The sequence below is a fragment of the Chiroxiphia lanceolata genome, chromosome 6 (assembly GCF_009829145.1).
Source record: "Chiroxiphia lanceolata isolate bChiLan1 chromosome 6, bChiLan1.pri, whole genome shotgun sequence".
NCBI classification, from domain to species: domain Eukaryota; kingdom Metazoa; phylum Chordata; class Aves; order Passeriformes; family Pipridae; genus Chiroxiphia; species Chiroxiphia lanceolata.
Window position 1 is genome coordinate 54,219,430 of NC_045642.1, and position 23,143 is coordinate 54,242,572.

Consider the following 23,143-nt stretch of genomic DNA (forward strand, 5'->3'; position numbering starts at 1 on the left):
GCTACCCCTCAGGCCGCCATGTTGTGTTCCCGTCGCCCCGGCAACCGCGCACGCGCCGGCCCCGCGCCCCGGCCCGCTGCACACGGCACGCCGGGGGCGCGCACGCGTAGTACGCCCCCTGGCCCCGCCCGTGCCCGGCAGGTGAGGCGTGTTTGGGAACGGTTGTGCTTGGCTTAGTCTGTTGTTTTAAGGGAAAGGGGAGGCAATCCCGAAGTGAGCCGGCTGGCTGGACGAGAGCCACCAGGATGAGCAGTAACTGGGGGAAAGGTAGTTCCGGTAGTGCGAGGTCGCAACCCATTGACCACGTACCCAAAACGTACCCCAGACTCAAATGGAAGGAAGAATGCGCCTGCCGACTAATTAGCGCGAGAAGCGAGAGATTTAACTAGCAAATAAGGGTTTGAGTACTCATTATTAGAAAAGCTGTGTAATTGGTAACCAGTGAATGCCGATGCCTTTGTTTGTTAAAATGTATAACTAGCGTAAAGTTTTGATGATCAGTGAGCTAGAGTTTTGTGGGTTACTACCCAGTCCCCTACTTCGCGCAAACCGGAATAAAAAACCCCAGAAAACCCTCGCCTCGGTATGTGAATTGTCGCCGCATTGTGCGTGAATTGAGCCGCGTTCGGGACAACACCACGGGGCGGAATTCCCGGGGACAGCGAGGGGTTTAAGGAGGGCAGCCCTGGGACCGTCGGATTAGTGCTCCATAAATCCAGCGGCGGGCCCTGGCTGCTGTGGCCGGAGCAGCGCCTGTCGCTCAGGTTCATCCCCGGTGATGGGCTGATCCCTGGCGGATCCCGCGCGCCATTGCGATGCAGGGATATGCCAGGATGGGATGGGAGGAGCAGCCTGGAGAGGAGCCCGGAGACCACGGTCCGACCTATAGCGAACCAGCCTCCACAAAAAACCGCCGCATTTTGGAGTGGCGTGTCGTCGCCTCCCGCCCCGTTGTCCTCACCCCCTCGGTGTTTGCCAGAACAGACATCGTGTGTTTTAACGTAGCCTTCAAAGGTGAGCAGAAAAGTCATGTTGTAAATGCTGCGTGCGTAGTAAAAACCAAAATACTAGGAAAATCGTTTGTCCGTGCAAACTAAGATCCTAACAGTGCGTTAAACTTTAGAAGAGTAAATGCTTTTTTTAAAAAAAAAAAAAAGTTCAGATATTTTAATTAAATGAAACTGGAATCATATCCTAGAAAACGTGGAGAAGTATTAGTCTATAGACTTAAGAGGCGAAGTTGCCCCATGATCGCGTGTTATTGTTATTACCTCCCAGGCGCTGCATCTCCATAGGAGGAGCGCAGACTGCTTTGTGGTTTGGCCGAAGAGTTTAGCGTGTGCTCCTGCTTGCGCGGGCCCGGCTGCGGCGCTCCTGGGGGCTCGGAGGTTCGTCGTCCCGGCTGTTGACTTCACTGTGGGGTGGTAGGGCGAACATGCCCTTATCTACCGCAGAGGCGATAACTACCGTTGAGTGGCCGGTTAGCTCAGTTGGTTAGAGCGTGGTGCTAATAACGCCAAGGTCGCGGGTTCGATCCCCGTACGGGCCAAGCGACACTTTTCTTTTTTCCCGTCTCTCCAGCTTATCCCAGTGACTCCCTCCCACCCGCCGCACACACATTTCTCCTGAGACGCTCGGTGTGACCTCTACACAAGGGCACGGCCGCGGGGCGGGGTGCGTGTGTGTGGGTCGAGCACCCGGGGCGGCTGCAGTGCTGCCCATGCTCCTGCGGCAGATGGAGCCCGCCCGGCCCGGGCACAGCGTCCATTTCTGTTTCTGCGCGGGCGGCTGCGGCGTGCTCGGGTCACCCCTTCGGGCGCGTTTTCCACCGTGCGGGTTCCGCTTCACGCACTCCCTGCAACCTGGTCGCTTGTCTTGCTTCCGAAACCCGGTCTGGTAAGAGCGACTGTCGGAGCATAGAATCACCGAATGGGTCAGGTTGGAAGGGACCACAGTGGGAGACCTGGTCCCACCTCCCTGCTCAAGCAGGGTTATTCTGCACGTGGCACAAGATTGCGTCCAGATGGTTCTTGAATATCTTTAGTGAAGGAGACTCCACACTCTCTCTGGTCAACCTGTTCCAGTGCTCGGTCACTGCACAGTAAAGAAGTTCTTTCTCGTGTTCAGATGGAACTTCCCGTGCACCAGATTCTGCCCGCTGCCTCTTGTGCTATTGCTCGGCACCACCAAGCAGAGCCCGGCTCCGTCCTCCTGGCACCCCCCCCCCCTTAAGATATTTATACTCATTAATGAGGTCCCCTTTCAGTCGCCTCTTCTCGAGGCTGGACAGGCTCAGCTCCCTCAGCCTTTTCTTGTAACAGAGATGCTCCAGTCCCCCAGTCGTCCCCGTTCCCGTCTGCTGGACCCGCTCCAGGAGGTCCATGTCCCTCTTGCACTGACACTCGGTACAGACCGCACCTGGAGCGCGGGGAAGCGCAACTCGCGCTAACTCCACCCGCAGGTCCCACCTCCGGGGCTGGGCGCTGCGGGCGCACCTCCGCCGGTTTTGCCCGCGCGAGCCGCCGTCGGCTCCGGGCGGCCCCGCCCCGGGGGGGGGGGGGCGCGGCGGGCGCTGCCGGGGGCGCCATTGGCCCCGTTGGCCCCGCCGCCGGTGCCCCGCGCGCCGCTGACACCGCCCGGGGCCGCGGATGCGGCGCCCGCCCGCCCGCGCCTGCCAAGATGGCGGCTCCCGGGGCGGGGGGCGCCGGGGCGCCTCCGCCGCCGCCCCCTGAGGACGAGCCCCCCGGGGCTGCCCCCGGCGCGGCCGCGGCGGCGGGGCGGGAGGAGCTGCTGGCGGTGACGGAGGAGCTGGTGCAGAGCCTGTCCGCCCTGGAGGGCGGCGCGGCGGGGAGCGGCGCCGTGCTGTACCTGCGGGCGGACGGCAGCGCGGCGGAGGGCACGGGGCTGCTGGAGCGGCTGCTGGAGAGCCCCGGGCCGCCCCTGCCGGCCCGGCCCGCCGCCGCGCCGCTGGCCCCCGCCGAGCTCCGGCGGGTCATCGAGCAAGTGAGCAAGGCCCAGGAGCAGCAGAAGCCGCTGGCGGCCGCCGCCGCCGCCCCCCCTTTGCAGCCGTGCCCGGCGGGCGGCATCATGCAGAACGCCGCCCGGCAGCTGCAGAGCGTGGCCCAGCAGGTTGCCCTGCAGCAGGGTAGGGCCGCGGCGGCCGCACGGCTCCTCCCGCAGAAGGTAACCCAGGGGCTGGGCGGGGAGGGAAAGAGGGAGCCTGCGGTACCCGCTCGGTGCTGAAATCCACGGCTCCGGCGGGTTTAATTGCTTAATTGCTTTAAATATATTTCTTTTTTTTTTTCGCCTTCCTCTTCAGTAACACCTGCCCTCTGGTGTAGACTCGAGTGCCACAGCTCAAAGACAGGCTTCAGCTTGGTTTAGGAAAATCTGTGTCTGAACGTAGCTAATAGCTGCCGTGGTCAGTGTTTCTGTCTGACAATATGTGCAGCGAGAACTGCTTAGAAGGGATGTTTCACAGTAGTGATGCACAGGTAGATAATGTGTGCCCCTCTTACAAGAAAGGTGACAGTACCTCTGCTTTCAGCCCACGTTTTGGGGTGCAGGGGTTGTCAAGTGATTGATTTGAGTTGAGGCAGAACTTTGGATGAGGAGGAGAGACTGTGAGGGAGATGATCAGTAACATGTACGTTCTCTGAATCATCACCACAAAGTTTTTTTGAAGTGAGCACATATTATAGTGTGTTCTGGACCAGGTATTTGGCGTGTGTCACGTAGCACGCTGTAGTTCTCCTGCGTGTGGGGTTTGCTGAAGGTTATGAATGTGCCTTGGTTATGGTGTTGACTCTGCTATTCCAGACAGGCCTGCTAGCAGGAAACAAAGCTGTGACATGGCCTCAGAGCAAACTTTACATGCTTTAGTTGAGCAGCAATCACAGCAGTAAATGTGCAGGAAAACCCGTAGCTAGAAGGAAGGGAATTTATGCTTTGATGTTAAATCTGTGCTTTGATGCATTAAAATGGAACACTTATGATGTGCAGTGGTTTCTTCAAGCTTTTCTTTAAGGGCATGTGTGTATAATCTTGATAAGTACTGTATTTATTAATACTGTATTTGTGTAATTGCAACTCTTCCTTTTTTTCCACAAAAGCAGCTGGAAGCCATTTGTGTCCAAGTTCAGCCAGGACAGATGAAGGAAACTGAAAGGCCAATGACATCATTGGCACCAATCCAGTCCAAAACTATAACGCTGAGTCAGCCGGTTGGTAGGAATTCTAGCGTGCCAGGACTTGGCATTATTAATCCCCAGATAATTAGGATACAGCCTGTTTCAGGAACTGAGCAGCAGCAGCTATTCCTGCATAGTTCTTCCGAGTCTCCAGTTCAGTTGCTTATGCAGAGACCTTTGCCATCTCATGGATCAGTGTCTGTGAACAAGGTTCCCACATCTAAGATGGTAAATGGACAGAAAGCTACTCGTGCCGCAGTGTCGGCCTCAAGGTCTCCAAACACTACCGTGGTTGCAGCCAGTTCAAGTACACCATGCCTTGAAAAAAAGCAAAAGGATGACAAGTTAAAAAAATCCTTGAAGGTGAAAACTCGTTCTGGACGGATTTCACGCCCTCCCAAATACAAAGCTAAAGACTATAAATTCATTAAAATGGAGGATTTGGCTGATGGTCATCAGTCTGATTCTGATGACTACTCTGAGCTGAGTATAGAAGATGATGAAGAAGGAAAGGTGAAGGGAAAGGATGCATTATTCAGTTCTTCAAATTATAATCTGAAGCCCAAAATGTTTAAATGTCAGACTTGTGAAAAATCTTACATAGGAAAAGGAGGATTAGCAAGACATTATAAACTCAACCCAGGCCATGGACAGCTGGAGTCTTCACCTCCAAAAATACCTCTAAATAAGCCTAATGGAAGTCTATTTGTGGACAATGCCTGTGGAATAAGAGAGGAAAGGATGAGTCCAGCATGTTTGGATTCAATTGCTGTCACTTTAAATCATCAAAATGCACTAGCTACCAATCTGGAAGAAACTGTTGATTCAAAGGCTGGAGAAAAGGTAAAGTGTTACTTGGAAAAGCTGTCAGTTCTGTGGGAAGTAGAATGGCAGTTCTGCAGCCGTATCGTCTTGTTCTGCTCAGAAATATCCACCGATACACCACATTAAACAAATTTCCTATTGAAGTGCTTTAAAAATCAAATTGTCTCTTGCAGTTTGCAGGAATAGTACTCTTGCACAGACACCTACAACTGAATGTTCACTGAGTGTTCATTTGTTACTGCATACAGTTTTCACCTTGTCTGCATAAATACATTCTTCTCTGCATTTGGATAAGAACACTCTTATTCAGTTACAGCCTTTAGCATGACAGCAGGACATTATCTGCTCTATCAATTTCTGTTACTGCAATAGTGTCATCACAAAAATCTCTTTATTTTCCACACAGCAGTGGACTGCAGCTTTTCCTAGAGCAGCTGTTCAAAGCCTGGCTTTGAGACCCTGCATGCCAAATACTCTGGTGAAACTTGAGTCTCTGGGTTGGAAGCTACTTCAGCTGCAAATTTTTTTCTGTGATGTTTTAAGCTGGTAACTTAAAAGTTTCTGTTTTAATATTTAAATGACTCTTAACATCTTGCAGCAAGAGCTGATGCAGCTGCTGTCTAGGAAAAAGTACTCATTTAGATGTAGGAGTGTCACATTTATTACTTTAGTTTGTACTTATGAAGTTGTTCTCAGGAAAGCAAAAATGTACAGCTTATGTTGCCAGTGCAGCAACCCAACCTCCCTTCATCCTCTACACTAATCTATCATCTTTGGAAAAAGAGAACTGCAGAATACTGAAGTTTGCTCTTTGAATTATTGTAGAGTTGTTACTTCCCTGTATAGCACTTATTTCACCTAAGATGATGAGGATTTAGAAAAGACTTAGTCTTGTATATTATACTACTCCTGAATCCTAGATTGTGACTGTACCTGCTGCTTTTAACTAGCAAGTTCTACAAATGTGTTCTACAGATTTGCACATAAACTCATTGATATGTTACAGGTTTTAGTCAAGTGAATACTTCCTAGAAAGAATAGCAGGATTATTAAAATTGTTACAGTGATACAGACAGGAACGCAATCAAGATCCCCACGCTCAACCTAGTCTGATGTCATATTTAGAACTGATTTAGTAACTTAATCCCTGGATAGAACTGACATAAATTTGCCATTTTTAGAGCTTTCCTAATCAGTAGAATAGTAGGGAGCTACTGAATGCTGAGATGCAAACGTACAGATTATGCAAAGAAGCCTGATATACCTCAGTACTATTATAAATTCCTTTCTTAAAAGAAACTAGAACACTCTTAGAAATTCTAGCTTAGAAGGGAAGATGTGTTCAGTAAGAAATTACTGCTTTGAACAGTAAAAAAAATTGCCCTGAAATCACAATAACTTAGCAACTCAAAAGTACCTTTTCTATTTTTATGGGGTCTTGTAACAGGAGCTGCTTCTTAGCTGTGTTCCTTGGGAAGACTAAGAATTTTGAAATGTGGGAACTGGGCAATATATTTTGATATTTAGTTACTGGGCTTGTCAGTGTAAGAGTTCTTGTCTTTCCTATAAATTTTTTATGCTTTGACATGGTTAGAATGAAACCCAACGTACTCTTTGGGTACGTTTAACTGCTAAATAAGTTTTATTTCTACAACCTCTTTATTTGAAGATGATGTGTTTTACTTCAAAAATATTAAATGTATTTAACTGACTTAAACCAGCTCTTTAATTATACTCCCATAATCTCTGTATTTTGGATGACATTTTGTGGATCAAAAATGCTAACTTTGCAAATAATGGCATATATGTGTTGCAGAAGTAGCAGTCTTCCTAATGTGCTGGATTTATTCCACAACTTTTCTTTGCAAGTTATGTTTGTATCCAGCTTTGCATTTTTTTTAATATGCTATTTATTGTTTGCATAGATGACAAACTTAATTATAAAACTGTCTTCCTCAAAATAGTATTTAAAATGGTGAATAAATACTTTTTTCTTTCTTTTAATTAAGACTTCAAAGGCTGCAGAAAGCAGACAGTTGCTGGCAGAGCAACAAAATGAAACCAGTTCAGGACACCGGGGACCAGTAACTCCAAAGGGACCTGGAAGGCCCAGACGACCAAAGAGACGTGGTCGACCAAGGATGGGTGGAAGATCCAGGTGTTCTGGAAGGCTTAGCAGACCTGGTCAGTCCCCTTCAAAGTCACTTAGTAGTGTGTCAGCAGAACACAATGTATTCAGAAGAAAAGCTAGGTTAAAAGAGGTATGGTTCTCTTCTGCAATTACTTCACAAGTGTCTTCCCCCTGCCCTCTTTTTTTTTTTTTTAATCACTTATTTTCAATGAATCATTTTCAAAAAAGATTTTGTTGGAATTTTTTTTTTACATACTTGTGTACTGACAAGATGAAAGCCTAAGATGTCTTCTCAGAAGAAAACATTAAGTTGTCTTTTAAGAAAAAAAATATTTCCAACAGAACAGTGGAAAAAGAGAAAATGGGATCTCAGTCTGGAAAGGGGCTTTTGACATGTAGATGTACTCTTGCTATCCTTTTTCTGGAGAAGGAAAGTTACTAGCCACTAATATGTATCTCCTCCAACACAGTAAAAATCACAAACCCAACTGGAGTTGAACAACATCAAAAAAGAAAAAAAAAAACACCCAAGTCCACAAAGAAGGTCTTGGGAGAGGATAGAATAGGGATTAAAATCCATGCAACTAACACAGTTCGCTTTTTTTGTTTCCTATGTGTTGTAGATCCTTTATGGCTACTAAAGCTACTGAGGTTGCTGTTCTTTCTATGAATTGGCAACATCTGTGGGACTGAGTTTTGTCTGTAGACGAGTAGTAACTGTTCTGAGGTTTTCTAACTTATCCCGTTTTGGTGTTAGTTTGCATCTGTTCTCCAAGCTGTTTAAACATAGGGTGTATCTTTCAGAAAAAAAGTAGTGATATGTTATATTCTGCAAATGGGATGCATAACCTGTGGGCTGCTTTTTCCTAATAAACTCATTCTGGCTTTTGACAGCTAATACAACAGTGTGATAATGAAGACTTAATGGAGCTGGCTCTCCCACGTCTTACAAAGCTTGTTACAGTGTATGAATTTCTGTTGATGAAGGTGAGTTTTTATGTAAAATTGTTAAATTACTTTAGGGACACTTTCATTAGTATACATAAAAAGATTCCTTTAGAGACATAATTGAATGTATTAAGTTGGAACTGTGTGGCACGTAGATGTTCCACACATCACTTCAGTCTTACAGAGGCAAAACTCTGCTAGGTCTCAACGCAAAGCCTTGCTTTTTGCTGCCTGGTTCAGTGGCATTTTGAACATTCCATAATCTTTTGACTTTAATATTTCTGTTTTAAAATGTTGAACAAAACAAACTTGACAGATTTTAATTTCATCTTTTTTAAAATACAGGAGAAACGAGCCCTTTTTTTTTTCCCCCTCTTATTTCTAGGTTGAAAAAGGATATCCAGCCAAAGCTTACTTTCCAGATGTGTATAGGGAATTTGAAGACTTGCATAACATGGTAAAGAAAATGGCTTATGATCACCTCAGTAATTCTGATTCTGTGAGTTGCCAGCAGCCTGTTGAAATAAAAGATGCTAAGGTAATAAAGCACTCTGTTTGGAATAATGATTTTTTTTTTGTTTGTTTGTTTGCTTTATTTTAGATGCATTGCATTTTTAATTTCCTCTGATAGGTTTTGTTGTGCTGGTGAATTTATTTGAAGAAAACATGATTTTTGGTTGGCAAAAATAGACATTATTGTAAAAAGTCCAACAACTTACCAAGAAGAAATAAAGAAGAATAAACTAGAATTGTAGTTTTATGTCAGTGGATACAACTAGAAATATAAAAAGCAATTCTAGCAGTGCTGATACCTGCCTTGCATATCTAGGGTAGTATGAAGCTGCATGTTACTGAAAGGTGTATTTGGCATTAACTGCTGATTAAAAGTACATCCTGATGTTTGATAAGGAAGGAGGGTCTATATTTAAAATAAGTGACCTTGATTTAAAGCGATAAGTAGTTTCATTGCAAAATGAGGACAAACTGAATGCATCTATGCAGTTCACAGTCATAACTAACAAATGTGAAAGGCAGTGAACACGTTAATAAAACTGCAAACTATTATTTTAGTGATTTCATATTTGTTGTTTATGGAGCTGCATCTAGAAAGACAGATGGAACCTCTTTCTTGCTTCTCTTCTGTGTTAATGTGCATTCTTAATATAGAATGGTGCTCTTTAAAAAAGAAAACCAAAACAAGACTAAACCAAAACCCAAAACAACCCAGCCTTGATAAGATGAAACATAGGAGTGGAATGTGAGGAGGGGGGAAAAGAATCTTTAACCTACTCGGAGATACTCTAAACAGGAAGACTTTAAATGCTTTTTATATGATAGCCTCAACAACCTTCTTTATTAAACTCTGCTCTGAGTAACTCTCTCTGGATTCTATATATAACCATTGTACTCCTGATTCTTTTGAGTTTGCCTGTTAATAGTCACCTTCAAATGAAGGTCATGTATCAATGTGGAGGCTGGTAGAAAACAGGGGAGTCTAAATACTTGCAGTGAGCTGTGATGACTGTCAGGCTACACACTGTGTAGTTCCAGTTCAGTTTTAAGAGAACTAATCCATATTTCAGCATTTATGCATTCAGATTTGAGAGGTTAACTTTTACTTTTTTCCCTATATCTGTTTTTAAAGGTTGCTGAATCGCTGGGAATTACAGAAATACTCACTGGAGAACAAAAGACAGAAGGTGCAGACTCTTGTTCACAATGTGTAATTACAATGGTTAGTGAGCAAGTGCCTGTGGAGATACTGGGACAAAAACGGTTAGCTGAGGTATGGAATACCTTTGTGAAAATTAAAAATGAAACTGAGACAAATTAAAACTTGTTAAAACAGATAATTATTCCTTTAAAAAAATCATATTAGTATTATCTGACTTGGGTTAAAGTACGGCTTTTGTGGTGTTCAGAAATACTTAAAGTACTTTCTACTATGGTATCATAGCAGGGCCTATGAACTAGCACATTAAATATGTACTTTGGGAAGATACTTGGTAGCATTCAGGGCAGAATCTCAAAGGCTTACAGGTAATGTCATGAGATGGGGATGGAAGGATTTTGTGGAGGCCCTGGTAAATGGGGGCCCAGCAAATTCCAATAACTTGTGTTGGAGGAAATGGCCTAACCTACAGCAGGCTTGGACGTGGGAGAAGTGTTGCTGTGCTAATTGGTGGTAGATAGAGGGGCACGAAAACAGTTCCTTTCTTTCTGACGAGTCGCTTGACCAGTTTTAGTCTGTTTACAGTTTAGCTGTAGCAGAAAGCTGTGTTTGCTCTTCTTGGATGTCACATCTCTGTGGTCCATCTCCTTAAATTATCTACTTTTTATTTAATCCAGAGTTGTTTGTGGTGGTAGATAAACAAGACTAGTGCTTTTTTCGTTTTCTGCCTGTGGTTAAATTTAAGAGTTGATCGTGTTTTCTTCGTGAACCAAACAATGCTGGGCAAGCTGTGCCTGTATTGAAGCTGGACAGAGCTTACAGCAGGTTTCATGGATACAGCTAATCACAAAGGCTCGGGGAAATGCTTTAATGTTGAAGCAAGGCCAGATTATTTCAGCCAAGAATCAGAAGTAATTGGTGGCATTTTGGCAAAGTGTGACAGCTGTGTTTAAATCCTTACCTTTTAGGAAGACCTGTAGCATAAATCCTGTTTTCAAGCATCACCAGTTCAGCTGCCCCAAAGTGCTCCACAGTTAGTTTGTGATCTTTTCCAATATTGTCAACTGTTACGGTGGCAGCCAGTTAATCATCTCTTGTATTGACAGAACTCAGGGGAGGAACTGTTGCCACCAGCCAAAAGGACCAAGTTAGAAGACATAACGGAGAATGTGAATAATGCTTATGCCAGTCAAGAGGAAGTGAAAGAAAAGAGTGGGAATTTGTGTACACTGTTTGAAAAAGATGGTAACCTCTTCGCATTTTCCAATTCTGTTCTGTTCATGCAGGAGCTGAACAAGTCTGTTTTGTTCTTCAAGTTACTGTGGGTTTTGTCTTGGAAGTTTCTTTTCTTAACTTGCTCCCCAGGTCCTTCAAAAGCAGTAGTTTAACTGGAAAGGCCTCATGAGGGGGGAAACATTATGGATGATGCAGACCACAGCAGTAGTTCAATTCTGGATGCATGATAATCCAGTTATTGATACTATTGCAGTACTACAAGCATGGTACTGTCCTCTGCTGTGTGCTTCCAGTCCATCCCATCCCTCATAGTGAGGATGGTGCCATGACCATTGTGTCAGCCGTGGGAGAGCAGAGGAAGAGGAAGCAGAGTGTGTGTCCTTCCTCTTTGGCTCAGCAGGCTGCAATAGCAGAATTACCAGAGCTTAGTGGATCTTGGGGGAGTGCTAGTGCAGGCTGCCCCTCGGATTGGCAGGGTAGCAGTGAAAAGAAAGAAAATCTCGAGTAAGATGTGTATGTCAGTACCATCATCTTGCTTTGTAAATGCCTTTTTCTGGTGTTGCTGTAAGCAGCTTTGCTCTTGCCCTTTGCATGTCTTTCAGTCAAGGGTGTTTTTTGTTTCCCTCACTTAGTTTGTTTTTCTTTCTCTGTATGACCATGCTTGTTTCTTGCTGTACTGTGGTTTTTTCCTGGGATATGAGTTTTCAAAATTTTTTTTTCACTTGTATCTGCTAGTCGGGCTTTTGCTAGTCTACAGTGCAAAAAGTTAAAAATAGTCCCTTCTGCACTGTTAGGCCTCCTTTGTTGTGCAGTGATATCTTTCATAACAAAAAAACCCCAAAACAACCTACTTGTTCCTTTTGACCTGCAATAATAAAAACTGGCAGGTCATACTACTGCATCTTAGTAGTTATTGTGATCTGGCACTTGGTCCAGGTCAAGTAATTGGTAAAACACTGCATTTTTAGTGTTTTTTACCTTTTCTGCCACAGGAAGAAAGTGCTGCTGGGGCTGTTAGCACAGTTAATTAATATGTAATAACTTGATGACATGTCTGAGTCCAGGATGAGCTTAATTATCAACAGAAATTTTATCAAGTTTAAATGCTTCTGTCAGCTTCCTAATGGTGATGGGGATGAGCAGCTGATGAGTTTGTGCCCCGTGAAGTCTTTATCTTTTAATGTTACTGACTGCATGACAGATGGAAGAAAATTGAGTTTGACTTTCAGACCAGGTTGTTTTCAGGATTAACAGAAAAATTATGCTTTTTAATATATCTTACTATAGAAATACTGATAATATATCATTATGCAAAAATTCCTTAAGTATTTTTATACTGACTTTCTCATTGGGAAATTCTGTGGAACTTGTAGGTGCTTCAGGTTTGCTAATTTGGGGGAAGAAAGCAGGGAAGTAGTCTAGCTTTCCCTCCAAAATTATTGCTGAAAAATAGCTTTCTGGTCATGCAGTATTAGATTGCCCAACAAAATTATATTTCTTTCCCCTTTTCAGGTTTTAATCCATTAAATGGAGAAATCTTGCTTTCAGAAGATAGGCATATCACTTGCTGCACAACTGGAAGTACATTGCCAACAGCAGAGGAACATAATTCACTTGCTGATTCAGGAGTTAGCATCGCTGCTGAAAATTCAGGTACCTTCTCCCAGACTGTGGAAATGAGGATAGAATATTCCCAGCCTGTGAACATACAGGGACCAGATCTGGTGGGTGACGCATCCCTGGTGCACACTGAGGTCGTGCTGCCTGCTGAAGCAGATGGTTCACCAGAGCTGGTTCAAGGGCACTTTGTGAGCGAGAATGTGGTGGGTGGACTGGCAGCTTCGGAACTTTGCAGCTCCGTGTCAGAGCACGCAGGGGGCAGTCAGAGCACTGACTTACCAACAAGTGAGGAAAATGGCCACAGTCAAAAATATCAGGAACTGCAAGAAGAAAACCCTAATTTTGCAATTAAAGAACATTCTGAGCAACTTCATAATGCTGGTATGACTGACGAGATGCAGGAACTTGAAAAGGTTTTTTCAGCAAACCTCGTGCCAATAAACTACCCACACAGTGCTCAGGCTGAGTCGCACCCAAACGCTGTCCAGGGAGCCTCCCTGTCTGCTCATGTGAACCATGAAAATGCTTTTAAAAGCCAGACTGACTATTCTTGTGGGACAGAGGAAGCACATGAGCTGGCGAATACAGTAACTGTAGATGAAACTGTAGCTTTTGAGATTTCCGATGAGAGCCGTGATTTTTTGTCTCAGGGACACGAACAGATTTTTATTCAGACTTCAGATGGGCTTATCCTGTCTCATCCAGACACTGCTGTTTTGTCTCGGGCAGAGGGCATCGTTATTGTAACTGATTCCAGCGGTACGACAATGCACATTCGTACACCCGAGGGGATACCTTTGGAAACTGTGGAAGCACTACTGGCAATGGAAGCAGGTGGCCAAAGTGAAGATATTTTGCTCTCGCAAAGTGAATTGGAGCCATAAATTAGAAAAACCCTATAAGCTTTCTTCTGGAAAAGACTGATTATAAAATGTATATTTTTCTAATGTGAATACTGAGATAATTGAAATTTAACTTATTTGTAAACTGTTTCTATGCCCTGTACTTTTTATAACTTATGTTTATATAAATCTAGCAGCATTGCAACCAAAAATTCTAGAATTAACATTGTTCTATTTGCTTTATATGTTGGGGATGGGTGGAAAGTAGAAATCTGTCAACCCTAAAATTGTTGCACTGTTCCCTTTTGTTACCTAATTCCTTCTCTCTCTAGCCATCTAAAAATGCAGTAAGTTGTACTGCTGTTCAGCAGTGATGTGCTGTGTACTGGCAAGCTGTATATGGGTAAAATAAAAGCTATATTAAAAATGTGCATTTTCTGTGCCACTGAGATTACAAAACACTTTTTGGTATTGCAGTTTTTCGAAGTGTGAATATTCATTAGCATCTAGACTTGATGCACATAAATCTGCCTGGAAAAATGGGCAGTTTTAAGTATAATCCACAGTTGGGCATTACAGGAACAATGTGACAGCCTAGCTGATCCTTACTGAAATAACCATCCTCAGAGTTAGTGACAGAAATAGCCTCAAACAAGATCCGATTTGTACTGAACTGTTGGAAATGTATTTAAGTTTTGTGTAGTGTTCATCCACACCTTTAAAAATTGCTGTTACTTAGACAAAAATGGGAAGGTGCATAAGTAGTGATCTGATCTGATTTTCCTTAATGAGGTACCAAATTCTTCTTTACTTTAGTCTGCGATGGCCTATTTTTGTGAGACTGGTATTACACGTTTTTTTCTTTCACATGATGCATCCTTTATCAGTTCTACCCTTTGACCTTCCTAGTAATTTCACATTCCTTGCACTGTTTAATCATAATACAAAGGTATCCTTGACTCCCTGTCTCTCTAGGCAGGGAGAAAACTTGGCAAATCACTTAGCAATGGCTATCTCCTATTTTTGTCATACTTCAATACGATCCTTAGATAATGTATTTTTGTGGAGACCTCCCAACAGCTTCTTGTCCAAGGCACTGTCTTGTCTTCCAAGAAGTTTTAAGAGGTGAAAAAGAACAGTGTTGAATGAGTAGACATTACTGTAAATTGGTAACATATCCTTAAAATGTGTGTGTCACCTCATTACTAAATAAAGGAGGCTCCTGAGATAACTGGACAAATCCACTAAGGACCTTGATCTGCAGGAGAGCTGTTTTGTTGATAAATCAAATATGAACACGATTTTTTTCATGGTATTTTTACTGAAGAACAACACAAAAAATTGAATCTAAACAGGAGAGAGAACAACGTAGAGGTGAAATAATCTGTTCTATGTCCCTTTAACATAGCTGGTTTGGTTTTATTTGTTTGGTTGGGTTTTCTCTTGGTTGCCTAAGTAGAAGATGAATTTGATTAGTCAAAGCACTGCCTTTTAGGTGTGGTTGTGAAAGATGCTCTGTATTAATGAGCTGTCTGGTGGTTGGGTTTATGGTGTAGTATTTGATTTGGGTTTTTCCCCCTCTTTGTTTTATTAGGAGGTGGTAATGGCCAGAGGATACAGACCTACCCTGTAAGTGAAGGTAGCATATAAAGCCAGATTCTGCTGGTCTTTCGAAGTCTTTGATTGCAGTGAGCAATTCTTTATTACACTCTTTTGTACTGGCTGTCTAATCACTACATCTGAAGGCTTCAAATATAACAATCAACTACTTAGAGCTATAATAACAAAACATCTCTGCAATGATTTTGCAGTAATCTTCCCATGTCTGACAGCAATCAATAAGCAAGGGGGTCTGTGAATACGAAGACCCCTTCCTGAAGAGCTTATTTCCTCTAAGAAACGAGCAAACCACAATTTCCACCTGTGCAGAAAATGAATATTTGCTTCAATTCTGTCTTCCCTATTGATTTGCACATGCTGGGAAATACAATACACCTACTCCCATCTTAAAAGAACAATCCTATATGTGAACCAATCTTTTCTCCTTGGAAAATATTTTTGAAGTATGAAGGTGTTTCCATAGTGACACGGGTCTGGCCCTACTCAGATAAATTAAAGTGGCTGTTAAACTAGGTGGAACACTTGCACTGAAAAATAATAAAACCCAGCAAAGCTGTTCCTAACTGATTGTATTCTCCTTGAGCTACAGCAAAATTGCTTTTTAGACACTAGAAATTTGGGCTAAGAATAGAACTCTATTAGCTGTCAGAAAGAACCTCGTTCAACACAGCAACATGTTGAGAAAACTTTACCAATTCATGTCTGTCTGTTCTGTTACTGCAGCAAACTTATCAAGCTTATGAGGTTTCAGCTTAGAGCCAGTTAAGTAAGTGATGCTTCTGCTATCAGTACAGAGGCAAACGAAAATCACTTGATATCAGTAGCAGTAATCCAAGGAAAAACTCACAGAGCCCTATGAGGTGGAGGAAACAATATAGGATATGGCCCTGACTGAAGGAGGTCTTCTTTTTATTGAATAGATGCTTTCATGAAACATCTCTAAGAGAAAAAAGTTAAAATTAATTAAGAGACAAGACATTTTATGTGACTTTGGACTGCTGAGTTGTACTAAATCTTCCCAGCGTGGTAGTTCAGGCTTGGATCCCTCTTGAAGGGTGATGCACCTAACACCACCAGACTCAAAACCAAACCAGAATTTACACTATTGTCTACAACTGCATTTCAGAATCACAAACCAAACTACGTGGATCCTTTTGGATCCTGCCTTTTTTTGCCTTCCTCTTCTTCACTTACGAAGCCAGTACAAAAGCACTCGTCCTGTTAAATCATGCAAAAGACCCCCCATGAAAGATCATGAAGTGCTGAAATTCTAGGGCCAAAGGGACCGTGTAGGTTCTTCAGATTGTCAAGACTTGGAAAGAAGTAACATTCTTTGCTGTAGCTGTCTATGTGCTTACTTCTTCCTGATTATAGGGGACTTAGCCTCCTACCTGTATCCTCTCTACTGCTCTTAAAATGGATAAAACAACCAAAACCAGATTGTCCCATGCAGAAACAGGAGTATCAGCTAAGACAAAATAATATATACAAACAGAGAAAAACTTTTTTAATAAGTTTTACAAAAATTCAACTTACGTGGTAAGCCTTGCAATTTGCCATTTCAGTTTCATGTAAGCATCATTAGAAGCCAGCCATGTGGAATTCTAGCACTTTCTGTGTCCTGTCTCCAGCAGCATGGCTTCAAGTAGCAGTGTGCTGCTGTTCTCAATGTAAGGCTGGTATAACCACGATGATAAATACACCATCAGCAGATCCTGGTCAGCAGAATGAGCAATGTCTTGTACAATTGCTTGCTTGAGTTGTAGTTCCTTCTTGTACATTTCGGAGAGCTTCAAAGAGACCTCATCTGGAATGGATTAAAAAAACCAGCACATTGACCAGAACATATCAGCAATTCTCTACAAGTTAAATTATACTTGAAATATGTGGATCATTAAAAAACCCACCTACCTTATTGCTATTGCCCAAATATAGACACCTTGGTTTTTTAGAGCATTAATCATGTTTTTACACTAGAATATCAAATGCTAAACAATTTCCTCAGCTTTGGGATATATTTTACACACATCTGATTTTGACATGAGTGCCCATTTAATTCTAGAATAAGCAGTGGTATTGGTTCTCAGAATCCACCAGAAAATTAGCAATTAGAATCAATAATTATCAATTATAGCTATTCCTCAAATAACTGAAATTTGATTTTAAAATCTGGTAATGCTATCCTGCAGTACAAGCTTCACATTTTAGAGTCCCTATTGATTTTAGCTAAACTAAAGAATGCCCCCACATGCTGTCAGGCACTTCAGCAATGCATGATCACCAATGAGTGATATCAATAATGAAAAAGAACAGCGAAAAAACAACAGCAAAAACCCCAACAGACCAAAACTGAAGTAATGTAAAAACTAATACTGTTACTAGCTATGTTAGTAATACTGGCAGGGGGATTAAATGCATCTGTATAATAATCTTTAATTGTCTGACTTCCTAAAAAATAACCATACAAATTATTTTTAAAGAGAGACTGATCCTGTGTTTCTAACTTAGCCTGAATTATCACTGCCTTCAGAAGGATTTAGTCTTTCATGCAGTAGAGAGCATCACTAAATGATTCAGTCACAATGGGTGTTTTGATAGCAGTTGTCTTTGTCATTCTTACCCTTTTAAGCTGACAGAAACTAATACATAAGATTCCTGCTAAATTGTGGTAGTGAAGAAGTAGGGCTTCACATGACTTTCATTTCACAAAGGCATTTGGTTTGCATGCAATCAGGCTTCTCTTGAATTCAGACAGTCTTAAAACTGGGGTAATACCAGCTGGGAGGCAGTACCTTTTGCCATCAAGTGAATGCTAAAAGAATTAACACCAGATAGTAACATTTCCTTACTTGTCTTGACTGACACTGAGATCAGAGGTATTTTTCTTTGGCTGCCTGCAGAATTAACTGAGGTATAGCTTGCTCTTTGCATTCAAGGACTTAATTTCAGTGTCAAGCAGCTAAGCCTAGAGCTTAACACCACCAAGTTGTACCTAAGTCTCTGCCTTCAGAGGACGTGGCTGTTGCAGCTTGGCCACTGTAAGCTGCTGACAAGCTTAGTTCTGTGCTGTAACTGTTGCATGTCAGACAATGCCTGGCACTTCACACAAGCAGGGATCAGCAGTAACCCTAAGCCAAGTGGTGCATTCATGTGTTTATTGATTAGTCAATTGTAAAGGAGACACACACCCTCTCTCAGGCAAGACACCCAGATAAAAGGGTTTACTTTTCAGTCTTAAATTAGATGACATCAAAGACACAATGTAATTAGCTAAGATAATCAATATTTTACTTACAGAAATATGGTGTGGGCCATGTATGAAAGAAGGGTGCTGTGGAATTCCCAGCTCCACGGTGGAATGCTTCCAAGTCACAGACTGCTTTAGTAGTCAAAGTAAGCTTTTCCATTTTCAGTTGTATTTTTGTCTGAAAAAATGATGAATGTGTAATCTTAATGAACATCTCAGGAACATCAGGCTACTATAATCTGGAGGATTTTTTAAAAACATGCTATTTATGAAGGCTATTTAGTGTTAGCATTTCTAAATCACATTTTTTTAACTCCAGAGAGACATGACACCTGGAATCTATAAATTTGAAATGAGATATCTTGAAATTTTGAACACTGCAGATATGACTGATTTTGCACATTCTTTTGTTTCCCTCATGTAGAAATATACTAAAGCTTTCTGTCATTTTTTCTCTCTCTAGGTTTTTCCTATAGCAATTTAGCACTGGGGAAAAACATCAAACAAGTGTAGCACAAGCCCTATCAACATAGGTTTTCTTACATTACCATGTAAAAATGTCTTAAATTTGATTTCAAAAGATCAGCAGCAGGTGAGAAAAGCAGCTCAAGCTACTACTGACAAGGTATCTAGGCTGATCTAACAGCCTGCTTCAAAAAACAGGTCATTCCATCCACTTGCTTCATGTTCACCTGACTTTGTGCATTGCTGATGGGGATGAATATTTACAACAAAATGGAGCTTGCAGGCAGTATCTTTAAGTCCAGCAGGTAAAACAGAAATATTTCTATCAACTCATAAGCTGGTATAAACTCATAAGGAATGAAAAATAAAATAGGTCATTGTAGTTATGTTTAGTATCCAATCTAACACTGTTTAGACTCGAATGACTCAGGAATAGTAAAAAATTGAATCAACACGCTTGGTAGTCTGAATACAAAATTACCTCAAGGGAAAAAGAACCCAATGAAAAACCACACAAATTACTGTTACTTTTTCCCCCAGCACAAAATTTGAGGGAAATCTAACTCATTTCCTGATTTTTCTAAATACTGGATGACTGGTATCCTGCCTATGTAAAAAAGGAGATCTACCATCTTTTTAATGGGCCTCCACTTCGGCAGAAGGCTGTAAAAGTTATTTTTAATATGAATTTTAAATTACAGTTTCAGGCAGAAAAATACGGTTTGTTTCTTGTCAAACTGACTGGGTGACATTAATTCCTAGCAATGCATCCAGAAAAAAAAGGGTTACATAGTAATTATCTTACTCCACTCTTTAGAGAAGGAGATCTGCACAGCAAATGCAGGTAGGCAGACTAAAAATATAACTGCATTATGTCTGATCAAAGACAGCTGCAAGGATATGATGGCAGGTAAAGCACTGCTTTATGCTTTGTTGTTTCTTTTGTTCTAAACAGAGAGAATATCCAGTATGAGAGAATATGTACAGTTTTAGAATGCATTCTTTGTACAACTTATTTCCAGATCACTTTATAAAGGGAGGAGTAGAATTATAAACAGAAGGCAGATGTAAAACCAACTTTCAAATTTACTGATCAAGCAAATAAATGGTTCATGCTGGATTTATAATCCTTTAGCTTTGAATCCAAAGAACTGTGAAAGAAACCCCCAATTTTCTGTCTACAATAAATACTTGAGAACATTTCCTTATGTCATATTTGAGCACACTTGGAACTGATTCATATTGACTAAGACTGGAAAATGAGCGTTACCATCTGCTTTAAGGTCTCGAGTAATTCTGCACAGCAATTGTCCAGTTCTTCGTTGTATCTTGGGGTTGGCTTTTCAGGTTCTGTGACACTGTTATCACATGCTATCTCCAGTTTTCTGTCTTGAAATCTAAAATAGAAATATAAGGCAGAGTAAACAACTGCATATAGGTTTACTTGAGCTGTGCAGATTTAAAATCCATGTGGCCTGATCCTACAAAATCTCTCTCACACAGATTGTTCATGAGAATACCTACATAAAAACTGCACAAGGCCATGAGAACAAATAGGGATGACACCACAATCCTCAAGAGAAACATAGAACTACTCTACCTCAGAGCATGTCCTTGAAAACGGTGTGCTTGCAGGTGTTAACACTTTTTCCCTCTGCCCCTGTGTTGGAGGTTGTTCTCCCATAATGGAAAAGGTTTGCCCAGGCTTCATCTGCTCTGGATGACAACCTGGTGCCTCACTACAAACTCATATATGTGCACAATTTAGGCCAAGACATTCATCTGTGAACCGAGAGCAACCAATGTACAGATGCCTACCCTGCCTGGCAGCCTTTAGAGGGAGCTGCTAGAGAGCAAAAGCAACATCTGGCACCATTACAGCAAAATACTCCTCAGCTTGTACCTGTCAGAACTCTGTCAGGCAAATCCTCTTGAGCTGTCAGGACTCTGAAGAAGCTTCTTCTCACAACCCTCAATTAGAAGTTTTTCTTCACAGCATGAAAATAATAGCTCTACCAAAGTGGGGTGTTTTTTTTTTTTTTAGTTTTTTCAGGGATTTTTTGTTGTTTTGTTGGTTTTTAGTTTTGGGGTTTTATGTATGGTGGTGGTGTGGGTTTTTTGTCTGTTGGGGTTTTTTTAAGTCATTACTGTTAAAACTTTCTTGTCTGTAGAAATCTGTTGAACTTTGCACTTGAGTGAAACGTGTAAAATATGTAAGAGAGTAAGGGAACTCACATGGGTGAGATTTATAGATTTTAACTTTGTGGATTATATAAATATTTTAAATATCTGTTATGTTTGACTATGTAAAAGAAATGTTTTCCATTTCTTGCAAATGACATTACTTTATGAGATTATTTTAATCTTTATGAGACATTTATTATTTGAATATAAATAGTTTATGTAACCAAAAAGTGCAGCTGCTGAGTTTGATCTAAGAGCTAGCTTATCCACTGTGGCATGTTTTCTCCCCTGTCTCCAAAAAGAACTTTTTAGTGAAGAAAACAGATTAATCTCACAGAAAAGGCAATCTTTACGCTGTCTTTATTCCTGTGTATTAGCATACTTACTGCTCACTGATCTTCATGTTGACTATTTTGTTTGCCGTAGTAAATCCATTATCATTCAGTCTCTCCCATTTCATCATTAAATTATGCCAGTCTGCTGCACTATCTTTAATTTTTCTTGCACTGACAGATAAAACAGGCCTTCTTGGAGTACTATCAGCAGGACTTTTTGCTGTATGAGAAAATAAAGATATTGAAGCCATTTAAAGCATACAGAAATAAATCAGTGTCCATCAGCAGTTTATGTGAATGATTTCCATGCTCTACTGGAGAATATTGATTAAAGTAAAACGGAATTTACATTAACTGTCTCTGGTCATGAAATCTAATTCCTCATCTATCAGCCTTATTACTATTTATAAGAAAACAAGGTTATTTAAAGAACACAAGCACATTCTGCATGTGATATTGCAGCATGGACAGCAGCAGCTTTGCAGAGCTGACTAATCTAGTGGTCTTCTGACAGTCAAATACTAATGCAGTATAGGAAATCATGGCAACGATTACTGCATGCATCCAATGCTCTTGCCATGAGAAGTATGAATTAATTCATGGCAACACATGAGCTGGAAGAGTTTGGGGGAAGGCTGAGTCCTACTGCAGACGGTGGGCGCTTTACTGCTTGAGCACAAAGCCCACATCTCATGGAGTCTCCCTGGAGGCCCAGAGAGCAAAAGGAACCTGCAGCACATCCCTCTGAGCACATGAAGCAACCCCACCTTCACACATCAGGCACTGCCCCAGCAGCCAACGCAGGGCTTCACGCCAAGCAATAACACCCGGCCTGCTCGTTTGCTGGCTTTAACTTTAATCCACAGAGACACCCGAAAAGTGGTCACAGATGTGAAGGCCACACATAATCATAGAATGGGTCAGGCTGGAAGGGACCACAGTAGGTCATCTGGTCCCACCTCCCTGCTGAAGCAGGGCCATCCCAGAGCACAAGGCACAGGATTGCACCCAGATGGTTCTTGGATATTTCCAGTGAGGGAGACCCCACACCCTCTGTGGTCAATCTGTCCCAGTGCTCGGTCACTGCACAGTAAAGTTCTTCCTCATAATCAGATGGAGCTTCCTGTGTATCAGCGTCTGCCCGCTGCCTCTTGTGCTATTGCTCGGCACCACCGAGCAGTGCCCTGCTCCATCCTCTTGGCACCACCCCCCCCCTCAGATATTTATATACACTGATGAAGTAACACACATGGTGCGACACGGGTATCCCCCGCTCCTCCCGGGGCACCGCCCACACCCGGGCGGTGTCGCTGGCAGCGACAGCCCTGCGGGCTGGCGGGGCACCACGGGCACATTAAACCTCGTTAGCTCACCGAGGAACCACCAGGACCCGCCTCTGGCTGCTCCCCCCTCTCCCTCCCGCTCCCTCCCGCACTCACCCGCCATGGCGGCCCCGCCGCCCGCGGAAGTTCGCTCACGTCCGGCCCCGCCCAGCCCGGCCCCGCCGAGCGGCGCAGCCACCGGGGCCGCCGCCGCTCCGCCGCCTCGGGGCCCGGGCAGCGCCGCTCCCGCCGCCCCTCCGTGACGGGCCGCCCCGCGCTCCGGAGCGGTGAGTGCAGCCGAGCCTGGAGGGATGGCCCGGGGGCTGTCCGGCTATCGCTGCCCTCCCCGGGTGCCGCCAGCGGGGCCTGCCGCGGCCGCCTGTTGCGGGCGGTGCTCCCGGCCGGCCCCCGGGGCTCGGGCAGCGCCGGGTGAGGGGGCTCGGGCCGGGGGCTCGGCGCGTGTTCCCGCTGCTCGAGGGGCTGCGCCGCCCACCCCTTCCCGGAGC

General features: G+C 43.1%; 3 protein-coding genes and 1 non-coding gene across 11 annotated transcripts in view; 3 read left to right on the forward strand and 1 right to left on the reverse strand.

Annotated features, from left to right (window-relative positions):
- Positions 1–3: 3 nt before the first annotated feature.
- Positions 4–13,913, forward strand: ZNF839 (zinc finger protein 839). 4 transcript variants are annotated; one of them, XM_032690238.1, is made up of 8 exons: positions 4–141; positions 4,116–5,033; positions 7,025–7,276; positions 8,041–8,133; positions 8,480–8,632; positions 9,740–9,880; positions 10,873–11,011; positions 12,515–13,913. In XM_032690238.1, the coding sequence occupies exons 1-8, from the start codon at positions 19–21 to the stop codon at positions 13,504–13,506; spliced, it is 2,811 nt and encodes a 936-aa protein (XP_032546129.1). In that variant the 5' UTR covers positions 4–18; the 3' UTR covers positions 13,507–13,913. The 4 variants fall into 4 exon arrangements, with proteins under 4 accessions (XP_032546129.1, XP_032546131.1, XP_032546128.1 ...); XM_032690240.1 differs by lacking the exon at positions 4–141 and adding an exon at positions 157–267 and having other exon boundaries at positions 4,113–5,033; XM_032690237.1 differs by lacking the exon at positions 4–141 and adding an exon at positions 2,680–3,183 and having other exon boundaries at positions 4,113–5,033.
- Positions 1,476–1,549, forward strand: TRNAI-AAU. The gene has a single exon. It is a non-coding gene; the product is annotated as a tRNA-Ile (tRNA).
- CINP (cyclin dependent kinase 2 interacting protein) lies at positions 4,043–22,862 on the reverse strand. 3 transcript variants are annotated; one of them, XR_004357517.1, is made up of 6 exons: positions 22,565–22,696; positions 21,367–21,535; positions 20,067–20,193; positions 18,380–18,509; positions 16,621–16,891; positions 4,043–4,508 (listed from the first exon to the last, which is right to left on the reverse strand). XR_004357517.1 is itself a non-coding variant. In XM_032690248.1 (5 exons), the coding sequence occupies exons 1-5, from the start codon at positions 22,759–22,761 to the stop codon at positions 16,689–16,691; spliced, it is 636 nt and encodes a 211-aa protein (XP_032546139.1). In that variant the 5' UTR covers positions 22,762–22,862; the 3' UTR covers positions 16,577–16,688. The 3 variants fall into 3 exon arrangements, 2 of the variants coding, with proteins under 2 accessions (XP_032546139.1, XP_032546138.1); XM_032690248.1 differs by lacking the exons at positions 4,043–4,508; positions 22,565–22,696 and adding an exon at positions 22,755–22,862 and having other exon boundaries at positions 16,577–16,891; XM_032690247.1 differs by lacking the exon at positions 4,043–4,508 and having other exon boundaries at positions 16,577–16,891.
- Positions 22,863–23,143, forward strand: part of TECPR2 (tectonin beta-propeller repeat containing 2) — a 39,670-nt gene continuing 39,389 nt past the window's right edge. For all 3 annotated transcript variants that reach the window (XR_004357511.1, XM_032690235.1, XM_032690236.1), the window contains exon 1: positions 22,863–22,924. The gene's annotated coding sequence lies outside the window, so the exon portion shown is untranslated. The remainder of the gene's footprint in view (positions 22,925–23,143) is intronic.